Here is a 13,530-nt window from a genome sequence, read left to right on the forward strand (position 1 = left end):
TGAATTGTTAATTTCACAGGAAAACAGAAATTTTGTGGCATGGATTCTTTTAGGTGTTACATATGTATTTTTATAAGGAATATATACAGGGCTTTTTTAGCCGGAACTCACTTGAACTCAGTTCCAGCACCTCTCAGATAGGAGTCGTTGCCACTATAAGAGAACAAGGGAGGTGTTCATGGTGAGTTCAGGGACCTCTTTTTCTAGAAAACTAGCACTGAATATAAGAACATAATTTGTCTATCACCCATAATTACTGCATAGATGGCACCCCCTGTGTGTTGCTCTGTAAGCTGCTGTATCTAATACTGCTTGCAACTAGCTAGAACATGTCAATACTTGTTTATATTGATGCTGTGAGTTGCATACATATGCTAAAGTATTCAGATGTTAAGTGATTAGTTTTCATTAGGTTTCATTCAGTTCTCTAGTACCTAGTAATTGTGTTGTGTAGGCGAAATACTTACTTTTGAAGTACTTTGATTGTCCTCATGTTTCTAGAATACCATGGCAGTATGTTAATTGATCAGTTTCCACTATGTTTATTAAGAGAATTATCACTTAAAACTCAGAAGCAAAATTTCCTCCCACTTGTGCAATTGGCAAACAAACTTTATTGTGGTATTAAGATAGGAGATGAAGACACATCATGGAGCCCACAGAGCCTGGCTAAAAGATGGATCTCACAGAATGGAGTTTGCTGAACATATCATGAGCTCCCAATATGAAGGCCACCAGAATTTTGGGATTTTGCTGTGGGGTGGATGACACCAAATATGAAAATCCTGCATCTGATGAGGAAGCTCAACGTGGAGAACAATTTGACAACATATTTGAAGGACCTGGTTCTTCAACAGAACCCCATTTGATAGCTCAAGGTGAGCTGAATGGTCTTGTTCATAATCTTAATCTGTCAAAGGCTTTTATCCACAAGATCACAAGGATGAAATCTCCTCCACAAAAAAATCTTATGTCAGAAAATGACGGGACAGAGCCTAGGGCTTGCCGACCAGAAGGTTGGCAGTTCGAATCCCTGCGATGGAGTGAGCTCCCATTGCTCGGTCCCTGCTCCTGCCAACCTAGCAGTTCGAAAGCATGAAGTGCAAGTAGATAAATAGGTACTGCTCCGGTGGGAAAGTAAACCGCGTTTCCGTGCGCTGCTCTGGTTCGCCCGAAGCGGCTTAGTCATGCTGGCCACATGACCCGGAAGCTGTATGCCGGCTCCCTTGGCCAATAAAGCGAGATGAGTGCCACAACCCCAGAGTCATCCGCAACTGGACTTAACTGTCAGGGGTCCCTTTACCTTTACCTAATTGGAAGCATTGGGACAACAGCATAATCTGGACAATGGGTGTTTGTCCATTTATTCCTCCAAACTCAGTTTGAAAGCAGTGTTGCTCCACTTTGGCAATAGATACCCTCCTGTGTAGCTTATGCCATCCATAAATTGTATGACAGCATATGATTTCTTCCAGAACACATTCATTTTAATAACTATGCTTGGCACATCTGCAATGTTCTGAAAGTTATTGCATTCCTCCTTGGTTTACAAGAGGGATACACAAAATACTGTTTTCTTTCTGAGTGGGACAGCTAAGCTGGAGCACATCATTATGTTTAGAAACATTGGCCACAACGTCAAGCATTAATACCAGATCAAACTAATATTGCCAATGAACCACTGGAAGGGATTACTTTTCCTTTCCCTTCAAGGAAGGGATAATTGTGGACCCACAAATCAGGGAAATAATGGAAGACGATATATTTGATGATAGGTTCAATGAAGTTGAAGGCAGACTGTGGAAAGCATTTAAATCCATCGTTACAAATTTTCTTGGAAATATTAAGGCCAAAAACTATGAAACAATTACCAGTGACCTTCTAGAAGCTTGTAAAGTTATGGGATGTAATATGACTCAGGAAATTCATTTCTTTGATACACTTCTCCCAACTTGGGTGCTTTCCACCCAATTGGGGTACTGTTAGCGACAAACAAGGTGAGTGGTTTCACCAATATATTTCTGCCATGGAAAAGAGGTATTTTTGCCTTGCTTAGTTGCTTAGTTAAAAAAATAAATTCTGTAGCAAAATAATAGGGGTGACAGAGAATTCAAAGTCATTTCAAAGTTGAGCACTCTATTCTGTATAAAACACTATATTTTTGTATTCCACGACTTTTTCTGCTTTTTTTGTCAGAGTGTTTAGTGTTGTAATATTATACTTTTTTATTATTATTGTACTCCTGTGCCTAGACTGTGTGTGTTTGTGTTTTTTTGCTGTAAATTGCTTTAAGCACAGACGTATTTGTGGGAAATGTGGTATGTAAATAAACTGACTATGACACACACAAAAAAGGCCACTCCATAACACAGTGGCTAAGAGACTGAGCTGCAAATGAGAAAATCCCCAATTCAAATCTTGCCTAGATTACAGGCTTTTCCCTTTGGTTCACTGCCTACTGTTCAGCTGCAAAAAATTGGCAATCCCTTCCCGGGATCTACAATGGTTCCCAATTCCTTTTTACCCCCCACCCCCTTCTGCTCCCATCTGAGCATCAAAATCAGAGGGGGTGTGCAAAAGTGGTATCTGAGGCAGCCTCCTCCTTCAGACATTGATGTTTAAAGGAGGAGACAAAGTGCTTCAAAAAGGCCTTTTGTAAAGGGCTTTGAGACAGCACACTTCCATCAAATATCTGAGCAACAAGGGCAGGGGAGTCCCCCTATGCCCTATCCACTTGTTTAAAAGAGAGGGGGATACTGCTTCAAAGGGCGGTTTTGCCCCAACCTGCGAACAGGTTGACTTAAAGCTGCAAAGTGCTCTTTGAAACAGCCGCTCAACTCCTTTTAGCTTGTAGGTAGCAGCAGAGGTGAATAATTCCCCCCTTCCCCCCAGAAACTGATATAAAGTGCCTGGGAAAGGAGGCAGCAGGGGGTTGATAACTTCATGGCTCCCAGGTTAGGAACCACTGATCTACTCTACTGACCTGGAAGCAATGGAGTACAGATTTGGCTCCCCAACCCTCTCCACTTCCTTAGGCAGGAGGAAGAAAACGGAAGCATTCAGACCAGAGACTTGTTTGGAAATGGCAAGCCTCTCTCTGCCTCACAATAGATGGCTCACTATTGCTAGGGGTTCAGGAGGAGATTGGTCGGTGGTTGATTGCAAACTGGTGGTTTCCGAGAATTCCGGATAGATTACCTGGTACTCACAAGTCCCTAACCCTATCTAAAAATGAATGCCTACAGAGTTATCCCTTCCCCCAGATCTGGAGTAAGGCTGCTAACTAATATTGCCCTATCTGTTGTAATGATTACAAAGGCTACTGGAAGGTACTGACCTGTAGAGTCAGGGAAATGGAAAACTGGATGGCTAAGAAAATGGAATGGAGTATTGTGCAGAAGGGCATGATTTGCTGACTTGGAACTGTGAACAGGAGCGCTAGGCATGGCAATATTCTGTGGCCTGTCCCTCTGCAAATCAGCTACTGAAGGAGGAGAAACAACTTCAGGTCCTGCTTGTAAACTTCCCAGGAGCACACAGCTAGCCACTGCTTGAAACGAATTTGCTGGGCTAGATGGATTCAGATCAATCTTCTTAAGAAACTTGGACATTCTAAAGCACTTTTTAAAGATAAGCACACTCTTATTGTTTCAGCAGAGTATGTGAATTCCAAATTGCAAGGGGTCACTCTTTTTTTTTTAAGGAAAAAAAAGTGGCAAGCATCAAGGAGGGTGGCAGCAAATTGCGATCAATTTGTGAATGACATTGAAGAGCAAAAGAGACAGCTAAGCTGTCAATGGGCTGCCCCACTTAAGACTGTGGGGCGGGGGGGGGGGAGGCTCACACAACTGAAAACTCCTCCAAGCACTCACATTCCTTACTTGCAGAAAACCAGCAGGTCATGATGAAAGCTAGGACATAACCCTCATCCCTGGCGCCTAGTTCTTTATCTGCATGGAAGAGATGGGGCTGCCTTCCATCACCTGAGTCCCCATCTGCTGTCTCAGATGGTGCAGCCCAGTCACAAACTTACTTTGTATTGTTTGTAAGAATTATGCCTTTGAAGGGAGGTAGGAAGCACTAGTTGAACCATCAAGTCACACCCAGATTTTATTCTGCAGCAGTCATTTTGTATAAAGGGGAAGGAGGGATCATGCACAATCTTCCACATAGGGACCACCCAAAAATAAGTTAGTCGAGTGACATTTTATCCAGAATGATAAAAAGGTTTGCTGAAAGGTTTTGCTGCTGCTTGTTGCTGCTGTTATTTCAAGGGGCTTACTATGCTATCTTTACCAGTAATGGAAAGACATCCCCTGCACCTAACAGGCAGTGCTGTATATTGCAGGCATTTAAAATATATGCTATAGGTGTCATTATGGGTGTTCTATTCTAGGAAAAATTGTGACAGCAAGGAAAGGAGTGGTTTAAATAGGCTTTCAAATGCAACACGCCTTATGGACACACAACGGCACAAGCGGAATCAGGCACCACACACAACTAGCATATTTGTTTTTGGAACAGAAAAGAGTAATTACCGGTAATCCTACATAGCGATAGCGAAGTCATTCTCTGCGTATGGTTCATTTTATAGCCGAAATGGCACCAACGGGCTTAGGGAACTCAAACGTTTGCAGAAGTATCCCACCCCAAAAATGGAGGCAGGAAAACCCCCAAATGAAGACTGAGCATTCTTAAGAGTGCGCGGAATTCTGGCAGGTTGTTAGAGGAGGAAATGGAAAAAGGAGGGAGGTGAATGGAGCATCTGAAGACAGGGCGTGGCCGGAAGGCTGGCCATCATCCCAAACAGGTGGAGGACCCCATGCCACAACAATTGGCTGCAGACCCGCACTTGTAGAAAAAAGAATTAGCACCCCTGTTAGATGGCTCGGGTCATCATTACTATCACAAAGAAGAAGAGTCAATTTAATTTTAATCTTAATGTTAGGAACATCAGAATCTACCTTATACTGAATCAGACCATTGGTCTACCTAGTATTGCCTGCACTGACAATCAACAGCTCAAGAAGGGTTCAGATCTTTCCTAGCCCTGCCTGGAGATCCCGGGGATCAAACCAGGGACTTTCTGCATGCAAAGCAGATGCTCTACCGCTGAGCTACAGCCCTTTCCTCATGGCCATTTCATTATCACTTGTCAGGTGGAACAAATGGCAGGGAAGACAGGAATGTTTATGATTTCCACTTTCAACTCACTGGGAAACTGAAGCATGAAAATATTTATATTTCTTCAAATAAAAAAGTTAATTTGGTCAAAGCTATTCATAATTGACTGCATAAACATATCCAGTGTCTGTGACTGAGCCCAGAAACAATTAGGGAAATGCAGCTCTGAATCACCACCACTACCATACCTGACCAGCAGATGCAGGCACAACCCAACGTCCCTTGAAATGTTAGGAATATGCCAGTTCCCAAAAACTGAGTACAGAAGACACTTCTCCAAATCACATTATTTAAGTAGCTCTATTCGGGGATTTTGATCTGTATAGACCAGATATGATGAACCCCAGGCCATATACAGTGGTACCTCGGGTTACGAACTTAATTCGTTCCAGAGGTCCGTTCTTAACCCGAAACCGTTCTTAACCTGAGGAGCGCTTTCACTAATGAGGCCTCCCGCTGCCGCCCCGCAATTTCCATTCTCATCCTGGGGCAAAGTTCTCAATCCGAGGTACTACTTCTGGGTTAGCGGAGTTTGTAACCCAAAGTGTTTGTAACCTGAAGCGTTTGTAACCTGAGGTACCACTGTATGCCCTCATTCATGACTGCAAATAAAGCATTCCCTGTCATGACAGTTTGACCTCTAACAACAAGAAAGTTGAAAAACAGCAGCAGCTATTATCATCATCATAGCATTTGCCATGCTCTCTACTCCATATTCAAGTGCAGAGATGAAGAAGCAAGTACTCCTCCCTCCCAGCCTGACATTGCTAGACTACAACACCCATCCTCCCTGACCATTGGCCATGTTAGCTGTGGCTGATAGGAGTCAAAGTCCAAGAACATCTAGAGCATCTCCATCCCTGGTATACGAAGTAACATAAGAAGCTGACTTATACCAAGTTGAACAATTTGTCTATATAGCCCAGTCTTGTCCATCCTGACTGTTGCTGTTCAGTATCTCTGGGAAACAAGATGATTACAATCATTTGGCAGAGGTGAACCCCCAAATAGGGCTCAAAACATACCATCAGCAGCCCACCCACTAATTAATATTCCATCAGAATTTGGGGGAGAGGGGAAGAGTGAATGTTCTGGGAGCACCCAGTAACTACAACCACATACACACTATTCGTTAAAAAAAAAAATCACACACCATACCTTTAAGCACACTCAAAACACAAATAATTTCCTTCAAATATTTCTGGACACTGTAGTTCACCCCTGAAAGAGTCACAGTTCCCAGCAAGCCTTAACAAACGACAGTCCCCAGAATTCTTTGAGGGAATAACTCAACAACTCTCAGCACTCTTCACAAACTTCATTTCCTATAATTCATTGCTTTAGACAGAAGCAGCTGTGAACTGGCTAAGAAACCTGGATGGGGTAGAATTGGGTGCTCTATATTGCACACTGTTCATTATTATTGCGCATCAGTATGCATTGTACTTTAAGAGTACAACAGCTCTCCCTCCACCCACCACTGACATGTTGGTCCCTGACAGATTACCTCTGAGGGAATATGGCCCTTGATAAGGGTAACCCACCCCTGCAGCAGGGCATGAGAATCATATAATATTTTAAAATGCTGCTTCCTTAGCGGAGCAGTGCTTTGTGATTTCTTGATAGTTTCCTCTTTGAAACCAGAAGTGAGCGAGGTGTTATTCTCCAGATGTTGTTGTCCATTGCCACTGGCCATGCTGGCTGAGGCTGATGGGAAATGGAGTCCCAGAACATCCAGAAGGCTACATCTCTATTCTGAACAGTTCTCTAATATTTCATCAGAACTTCCAGAGAAATTTGCCTTACAGCCCACTTCTATTGAGAAGCAGAGTAAGTCTGCAGAGTTCAATGAGATTTGCATATAGGATTGTCTCTTTTATTTTGTTTCTCTGACCCTGATCTCTCCCTCTCCAACTTTTCAGTTGGGGAAGAGAAGCAGCTCAGTGGTGGTAGAACATCTATTTTGCATGCAGTAAGTCGCCCCAATGGCATCTCCGGGTGGGGCTGGGAAGGACCCCGTCTGAAACCCGGCTGAGCCGCTGTCAGTCAACTTGGACAATCCTGAACTAGAGGGGTCTGTGATCTGACTCGGTAGGTGGCAGCTTCCGACGTTCCTAGGTCTCTTAGGTTGCTCCTTAGCCTTGCGTAGATGGACTGTGATATTTTTGCAAAGCATCGTGCAGCTTCTATTAAAACTTTAGGCAACTTACAAAAACAAGTAAGACTAGTGCAACCATTTTTAAAAAGAGCCGGCTCATTTAAGAGGGGGGAGGGGGAAAGAGAGAGAGAGAGAGAGAGAGAGAGAGAGAGTGTTCCAATGGCGGTATGAGTACTTATGTCTCCGTGTGTGTGTGTGTAGATTTTGTCCGCCTGTCATCAAAAACTTCTGCCGGACGCTGCAGCCGCTCTCCTGGTCACGTACGCTTCTCTTTCCTGCCTCTCCCGTCCCTACACAAAAGGAGCCCCTGCCCCTGAAGTGACCCCGGCTCCTTATAATCCTGCCCCGATGCACCTCGCGCGCTCCAGCCCAGAATCAGGGGACCCCCCGGAGCACCCCCAGACCAGACCAGGGCGATCGGCGCAGCAGCCCACTCTCCCTCTCCGAGAAACCCCTCTCTCTTGGAGAGCTGTGGGCTGAGAGATCCGAAGCGGAGGCGACGGGGGCGCGCGCCCGCTTGCCTTCCCGCGGACTTACTTTTATGCCTGCCGCTGCTCCAGCTCTGCTTGGCGATGCTGGGGCTCCGGATTATGGCCCGTCCGGCGGATTTGAGGGCGTCCATGCGCGCTGGATAAGGTGCCGAGGCCGCCCGGACGACGACGACGACGCGCTCGGGGCTTTGGAACCGCCTCCAGAAACTCTCTGAAAACTTTTCTTTCCCCTTTCCCTCTGCGCGCGCGGCCCGGCTCGCCCCTCCTTCCTGCCCGGCTCGCTCCTCCTTCGCCGGAGGGAGGCGAGGGATGAAGATCGCGGGGGGGGGGCGAGCGAGGGAGGCGGCCCGGATGCAGCCAGAGACCTCTCTCTCTCTCGGGGTTAAGAGGGCATTGCCAGCTGACGCGCAAAGCAGCCGCGCGCCGGTGCCAGGCGGGGAAAGGCATCTCTCGCGCCGGGCCTGCTGCGCCAGCTCGGAGAGGAGGGAGGGGGCGGGAACAGGTCCAACAGGCGATCTTCGCTCTCCGGGGCCTTCTCGCAACCTGTGGCCGCTCCTGTCATCATCCCAGGGCAGATGGCCGCCTTTTCGAAACTTCCGCTGCTCCCGTGCCTGTAATAACAGCGTTGCCAGCAGCTGAGCGAAACGCGCACAGCGTGGGCGCGCGCGGAGTTGGGCCTACTCTGCCCCGCTGGATTCTCGCAGGGTGTCAGCGAGGCGGCGGGTTTCTTTTCCACTTCATCCGTTAAAGCAGCACCGCAGTGGTGACTAAAAAGCTGGGTCGGTGCGGGCGAGGCGGCTATCCAAATGCCCCGAAAAATATCACAAAGTACCAAAAAATATTACAACATCCCGAGCAAGTTTTGCATTCATGAGAATGCCTCTAATGGTAAAATTGTATTCGGAAAGTTTAATAAAATTCCGACAAAAAGCCTGAAGATAATTTGTACCTTTGCCATAAATTGCATCTGTTGCTATGTACACAATACAACAAAAGGTTGTTTCCAGTCCATTTTACCATATTTACTGCATTAATTTGATGCATTAATTGCCCTTAACACTTCATTCTTAGGGACAATATTTGAGCCTTTGGAAATGAGTAAAACATTAATCAAGAATATAAGAGATAATCCCTATATAAAATAACAGTGTTATGAGTTGGGGAGGGCGGGAATAGGCAGTAGGCCGAGAGCCTTTTAATTTCTGGATCCAGCAAGTGTTAAAATCCAAGCAAGGATTCAAATTCCTGGAATAGCCAGGCTAGCTGGAAGTAGGTCTGTGGCAGATGTAAAATGGGTGGGTCCCCCTTCCTTCAACTTGCTGGTACTGTAGTTAGAAAAACAAAGGCCAGAGTTGAGAGTTGAGATATGTGAGCTGGAAGCCAGAAGCAGCAGGCTGGGAACTTGGAAGACACAGAGCAATTCTTGATTTCTGCTTGAATCCAAGGTTGTGACTATGGGAGAAGCAAGACCCTTTGGGAATGTTAATGCTGTGAAAACCTTCATTGTTGACTCAAGTTGTAGATATGTGTAAATAAACCATAAAGATACTGCAGTCTCTGCTGTGCCTCATCTTGCACCACTGGGAGATTGGGGTGGTGTGCAACAATATTCAATATCCTATCGTGTATAATTTTTCTAGACTTATGCTACTTCAATCTATATTTCACCTAATAATGTGTGCAGATTAATTGCGGCTTCCACTTTGTTGTTCCAGTACAACAGGAATACACTCCGTTTCTCAATAAACTTCTTTTTGCCAACTCTTTCAGACCCATAGCGTACTTGTCAATTTAATCATGTGTAAGCTGTACTCCCAATTCTTCTTATTCAGGTTTCTGTAGGAGGATCTGGTTTTTCCATTCCTGACATAGCCTGGGCTACTGCTAATGGTCCATTTTCTGAATATATTTCTGAAGTTCAACTCCTTTAAGACATTCATACAATATAACTATTATATAGAGATGGAGTGACTCTCCGATGAGGAAAGGCTGCAGCATTTGGCACTCTTTACTTTAGAACAAGGGCGAATAAGAGGCGACAAGATAGAAATTTATAAAATGATGCATCGCACTGAGAAAGTACATAGGGGAATTTCCCCCCTCCCTCTTTCATAACACTAAAACTTTTGGGCATCCAAGGAAGTTCAATGTTAAGAGGATTCAGGACAGATAAAGTACATAGTTAAACTGTGGAACTCCCTCCCTCAGGAAGCAGTGATGGTCACCCACTTGGGTGGCTTTAAAAGAAGATTGGATAAACTCATGAAGGATAAGGCTATCCATGGCTATTGCCCATGATGGTTATGCTGCTTCCACGTTCAGTAGCTAGGGGAGTGGGGCACACTGGGCGCCACACCACAGGGCCGGCACTTACTGCGGGGCCTGCAGTGCAGGGCCCGAGCCACACATCTCTCCTGGGAAACGGCAGCTGAGAGGGAGGCAGCGGGCAGACTCCCTGCAAGCAACGCGGGCCTGCAGGGTGCTGGAGTGGCTCGGGCACTGGGATTCCACGCCCCCTGCCCGCCCAAGCCGCTAGCTACACCACTGGAGCCAGTAATGCTTCTGAATGCCAGTTGCTGGAAACCACTGAAGGGAGATGGCTTTTGCGGGTTTCCTATAGGTATCTAGTTGGCCGCCGTGAGAACAGGATGCTGGATTAGATAGACCACTGGCCTGATCCAGGAAGCTCTTATGTTTTGGTAATCTTTTTTTTTCTTTTCACCAAGACTGAGTCCTAGTATTGTGTGAGCTTTGGGGAGCACATCCTAAAAAAACCCCCAAAAACCTGCACCAGAATTCTCCAGAATAGGTTTGCTCCTTGTATATCTTGCCTTTGTCCCAAGGAGATGAAGCTGCCATACATGACTCTACAGGTCACAGTGACACCATACATTTAAAGCCCTCTTATAATACTTTCAGCTGCCATGGCTTACCACAAAGAATCACGGGAAGTGTAATTTAAGGGCGCTGGATTTTGTAACTCTGTGAGCAGTGCTTTAAATGTATGGTGTGGATGCAACCCCCACTCGTCTCCTGCCCCCTTTTGTCCTCACAACAACCATTTGAGGCTGGATTTTAAACAAAATGGGAGAGAGAAGAGGGAAAATATTGACGCCCTCCAGGCTGCAGTTAGCTGGAATGCAGGTGGTGCATCCGGCAGACTTAATTAGATTAGACCCTGCTAGGAGCAAAACGTACCAGGTTGCACACTAAGGGCTGCTTAGGAAGGAGGAAACTAGAATAAATGGTCCTATTTTATATGAAAATGAATGTGTGTGTGTGTGTGTGTGTGTGTGTGTGTGTGTTGTTCAAATCTATCCCCAGCTGTAAGCACAACACACTGTTCCCTCATAAGGTAGTGGCTAAACAAAAATGTTGCACACTAGATTTTGGATAGGTCATTCTGTTCTTATTTGGTCTCAACAAAGAAATGTCACATAAGTCTGCTACTGCCTCTCATATTTTGCAACCTTTTGGCCCTACTATTAAGGGTGTGATTGTTGTTTTCGCTCTGTGTGTGTGTACAGAGAGAGAGAGAGAGAGAGAGAGAGAGAGAGAGAGAGAGAGAGAGAGATCCATTTACTGAGGAGAACACTGACAGCCATGGTTCAGTAATCCATTATCTAGAAGCCTCCAGGGTAGATGGCTGCAATGTACTGTCCTTTAAGAGTGTGGCAAAATTGCAGTTAGTGCAGAATGTGGCTGCTAATTGGGACTGGGCATTAATGACCCCATTATGCATGTGCTATGCCATTGCAGTGGATCCTAGTCAGCTTCCAATTCCCCTTCAAGTATTATGACCAGGGTGCTTGAAGACCTGGCTATCTCCACACACACCGTCTGACACATCAAGATCTTCAGTGGAAGAACTCCTACATGTGCCACCCAAGATGATACTGTGGATACTGGAGAGGGAGACTTCTCAGTGGTAGTGCCTAGAGTTGCCATATTTCAAAAAGTAAAAAGGACCCCCCCATTGTCAAGCTTTTTTAAGGAAAACCTGGAAGTTGTTGCTTTTTTAGACAATCCCCCCCTTTTTAGTAAAAGCTACAAGAATTTTTGAGTTTTGGAGCTTTTTAAGGCATTTTCCAGGACATTTGCCCAATTTCTGAAAAACAATCCAGGACGCCATTTTCAGAGGCAAATTCCAGGACATGTCCTGGAAAATCAGGATGTATGGCAGCCCTAGTCGTGCCAGAGCTGTGGAATGCTGCCCCCGCTAGAAACGTCTGCCTGGCATCTAAGGTATTATTCTGTCCGTGCCATGGAAATGTCTTTTTTAAAATTTTCCTGAGCTTTATAGGTGTGTTTTTGATCCTGCTGTCTGTTCTGTGCTGCTGAAGCAAAAAAAGAAGTTGTGGCTTTTATTTTATTTCTATTTTGCATTTACATCCTTTCTGTAAACCACCCTGCGAATGCGACACAAGGGCAGTATAAAAATGCATGCAAGAAATAAACCTTGCATCTGAGGATGGGGGCTGCTGTTCACAAAAAAAACATCTGCAACAATACATCTTTCAGCAGGCCAGACACCAAGTTTGCAGGTGGTCCAAGCAAGGAGCCCGCACCTACCCCGCCCCCCCGGGGCACCACGGCAGCCCCTCCCCCGACAGATTACCTGTGGGGAGGGAGCAGTGAGAGACTGCTACAGTCTCCCCACTCAGGGAGCAAGTGGTTAGAGGTAAGTTTTTCTCCCCTGTAATGTTAGAACTTGTGGACTTCCAATGAAGCTGAATGTTGAAAGAAAGTACCGTATTTTCCGTGTATAAGACTAGGTTCCCCCCCCCTAAAAAATAATGTCAATAATTAGCAGGCGTCTTATACACGGATACATCTCCCCCCATTTTCTTAAATCTGAATCCCCCAAAATAGGGGATGTCTTATACATGGGGGCGTCTTATAGATGGAAAAATATGGTACTTACTCAAAGTGGGCATCTCATGGGCATCTAGGTGGGCACTGTGAGGGCAGTGTTGTGCTAGGGGGGGCCTTTGGCCTGATCCAGCCAATTCTTCTGATTTCATTTCATTTCACTTTTAATTTGTATGCCGCCTTTCTATATTACTATTCACAAGGTGGTTTGCAAGCTGTAGAAACAACAAAATACCGGTATACAACAAAGATCACACACCTTATAACAATAAGTCAGTAGGGCACGAGATTCTTAATCTCGGGTTGTGGGTTCAAGCAAAAGATTCCTGCATTGCAGAGGGTTGGGCTAGATGACTTTCATGGTCCCTTCCAACTGCACAATTCTATGACTATTCTAATACAAAAAAGTCATAGTAAAACATAACTCTAAAATATACAACTTATATCAAATAATGTTCAGCAATCTATTAGAATATAATAATACACAATAAAATTAAATATCAGCAAATAATAATTAAACGGAAAGTAACTCTTAACAAGTACACTAAATAATTACTAAACTGTGATCAGTAAAAATAAAAGCAAATCACAATGCATAAAATACCGCAATACATACAAAACCATGTAACAGGATCAAACTGAGAAACAAAGGTGGGATCTAGACACATATAAAAAAACCGCTGTGAAAATGCTTTTTAAAAAATATATTGAATTTGCCATAGCTCACCATCGCCATCTAGTGTTCAATTTGTATATTGCACTTTATGACACACTTAAAATGTTTTATTTGTAGTTGTATAGCTGAGTCCTTTGGACATACAATTC

The 13,530-nt window shown here is 44.9% G+C and overlaps 1 protein-coding gene across 1 annotated transcript in view; it reads right to left on the bottom strand.

Moving 5' to 3' along the window:
• LDLRAP1 (low density lipoprotein receptor adaptor protein 1) overlaps positions 1-8,246 on the bottom strand; it is a 68,194-nt gene extending 59,948 nt beyond the window's left edge. Inside the window, exon 1 of the mRNA XM_053398742.1 lies at positions 7,880-8,246. Within this exon, the coding sequence (XP_053254717.1) occupies positions 7,880-7,964 (85 nt within the window). The 5' untranslated portion in view covers positions 7,965-8,246. The remainder of the gene's footprint in view (positions 1-7,879) is intronic.
• Between the last annotated feature and the right edge of the window lie 5,284 nt (positions 8,247-13,530).

Source organism: Podarcis raffonei, chromosome 8, assembly GCF_027172205.1.
Source record: "Podarcis raffonei isolate rPodRaf1 chromosome 8, rPodRaf1.pri, whole genome shotgun sequence".
Classification (NCBI taxonomy): Eukaryota; Metazoa; Chordata; class Lepidosauria; order Squamata; family Lacertidae; genus Podarcis; species Podarcis raffonei.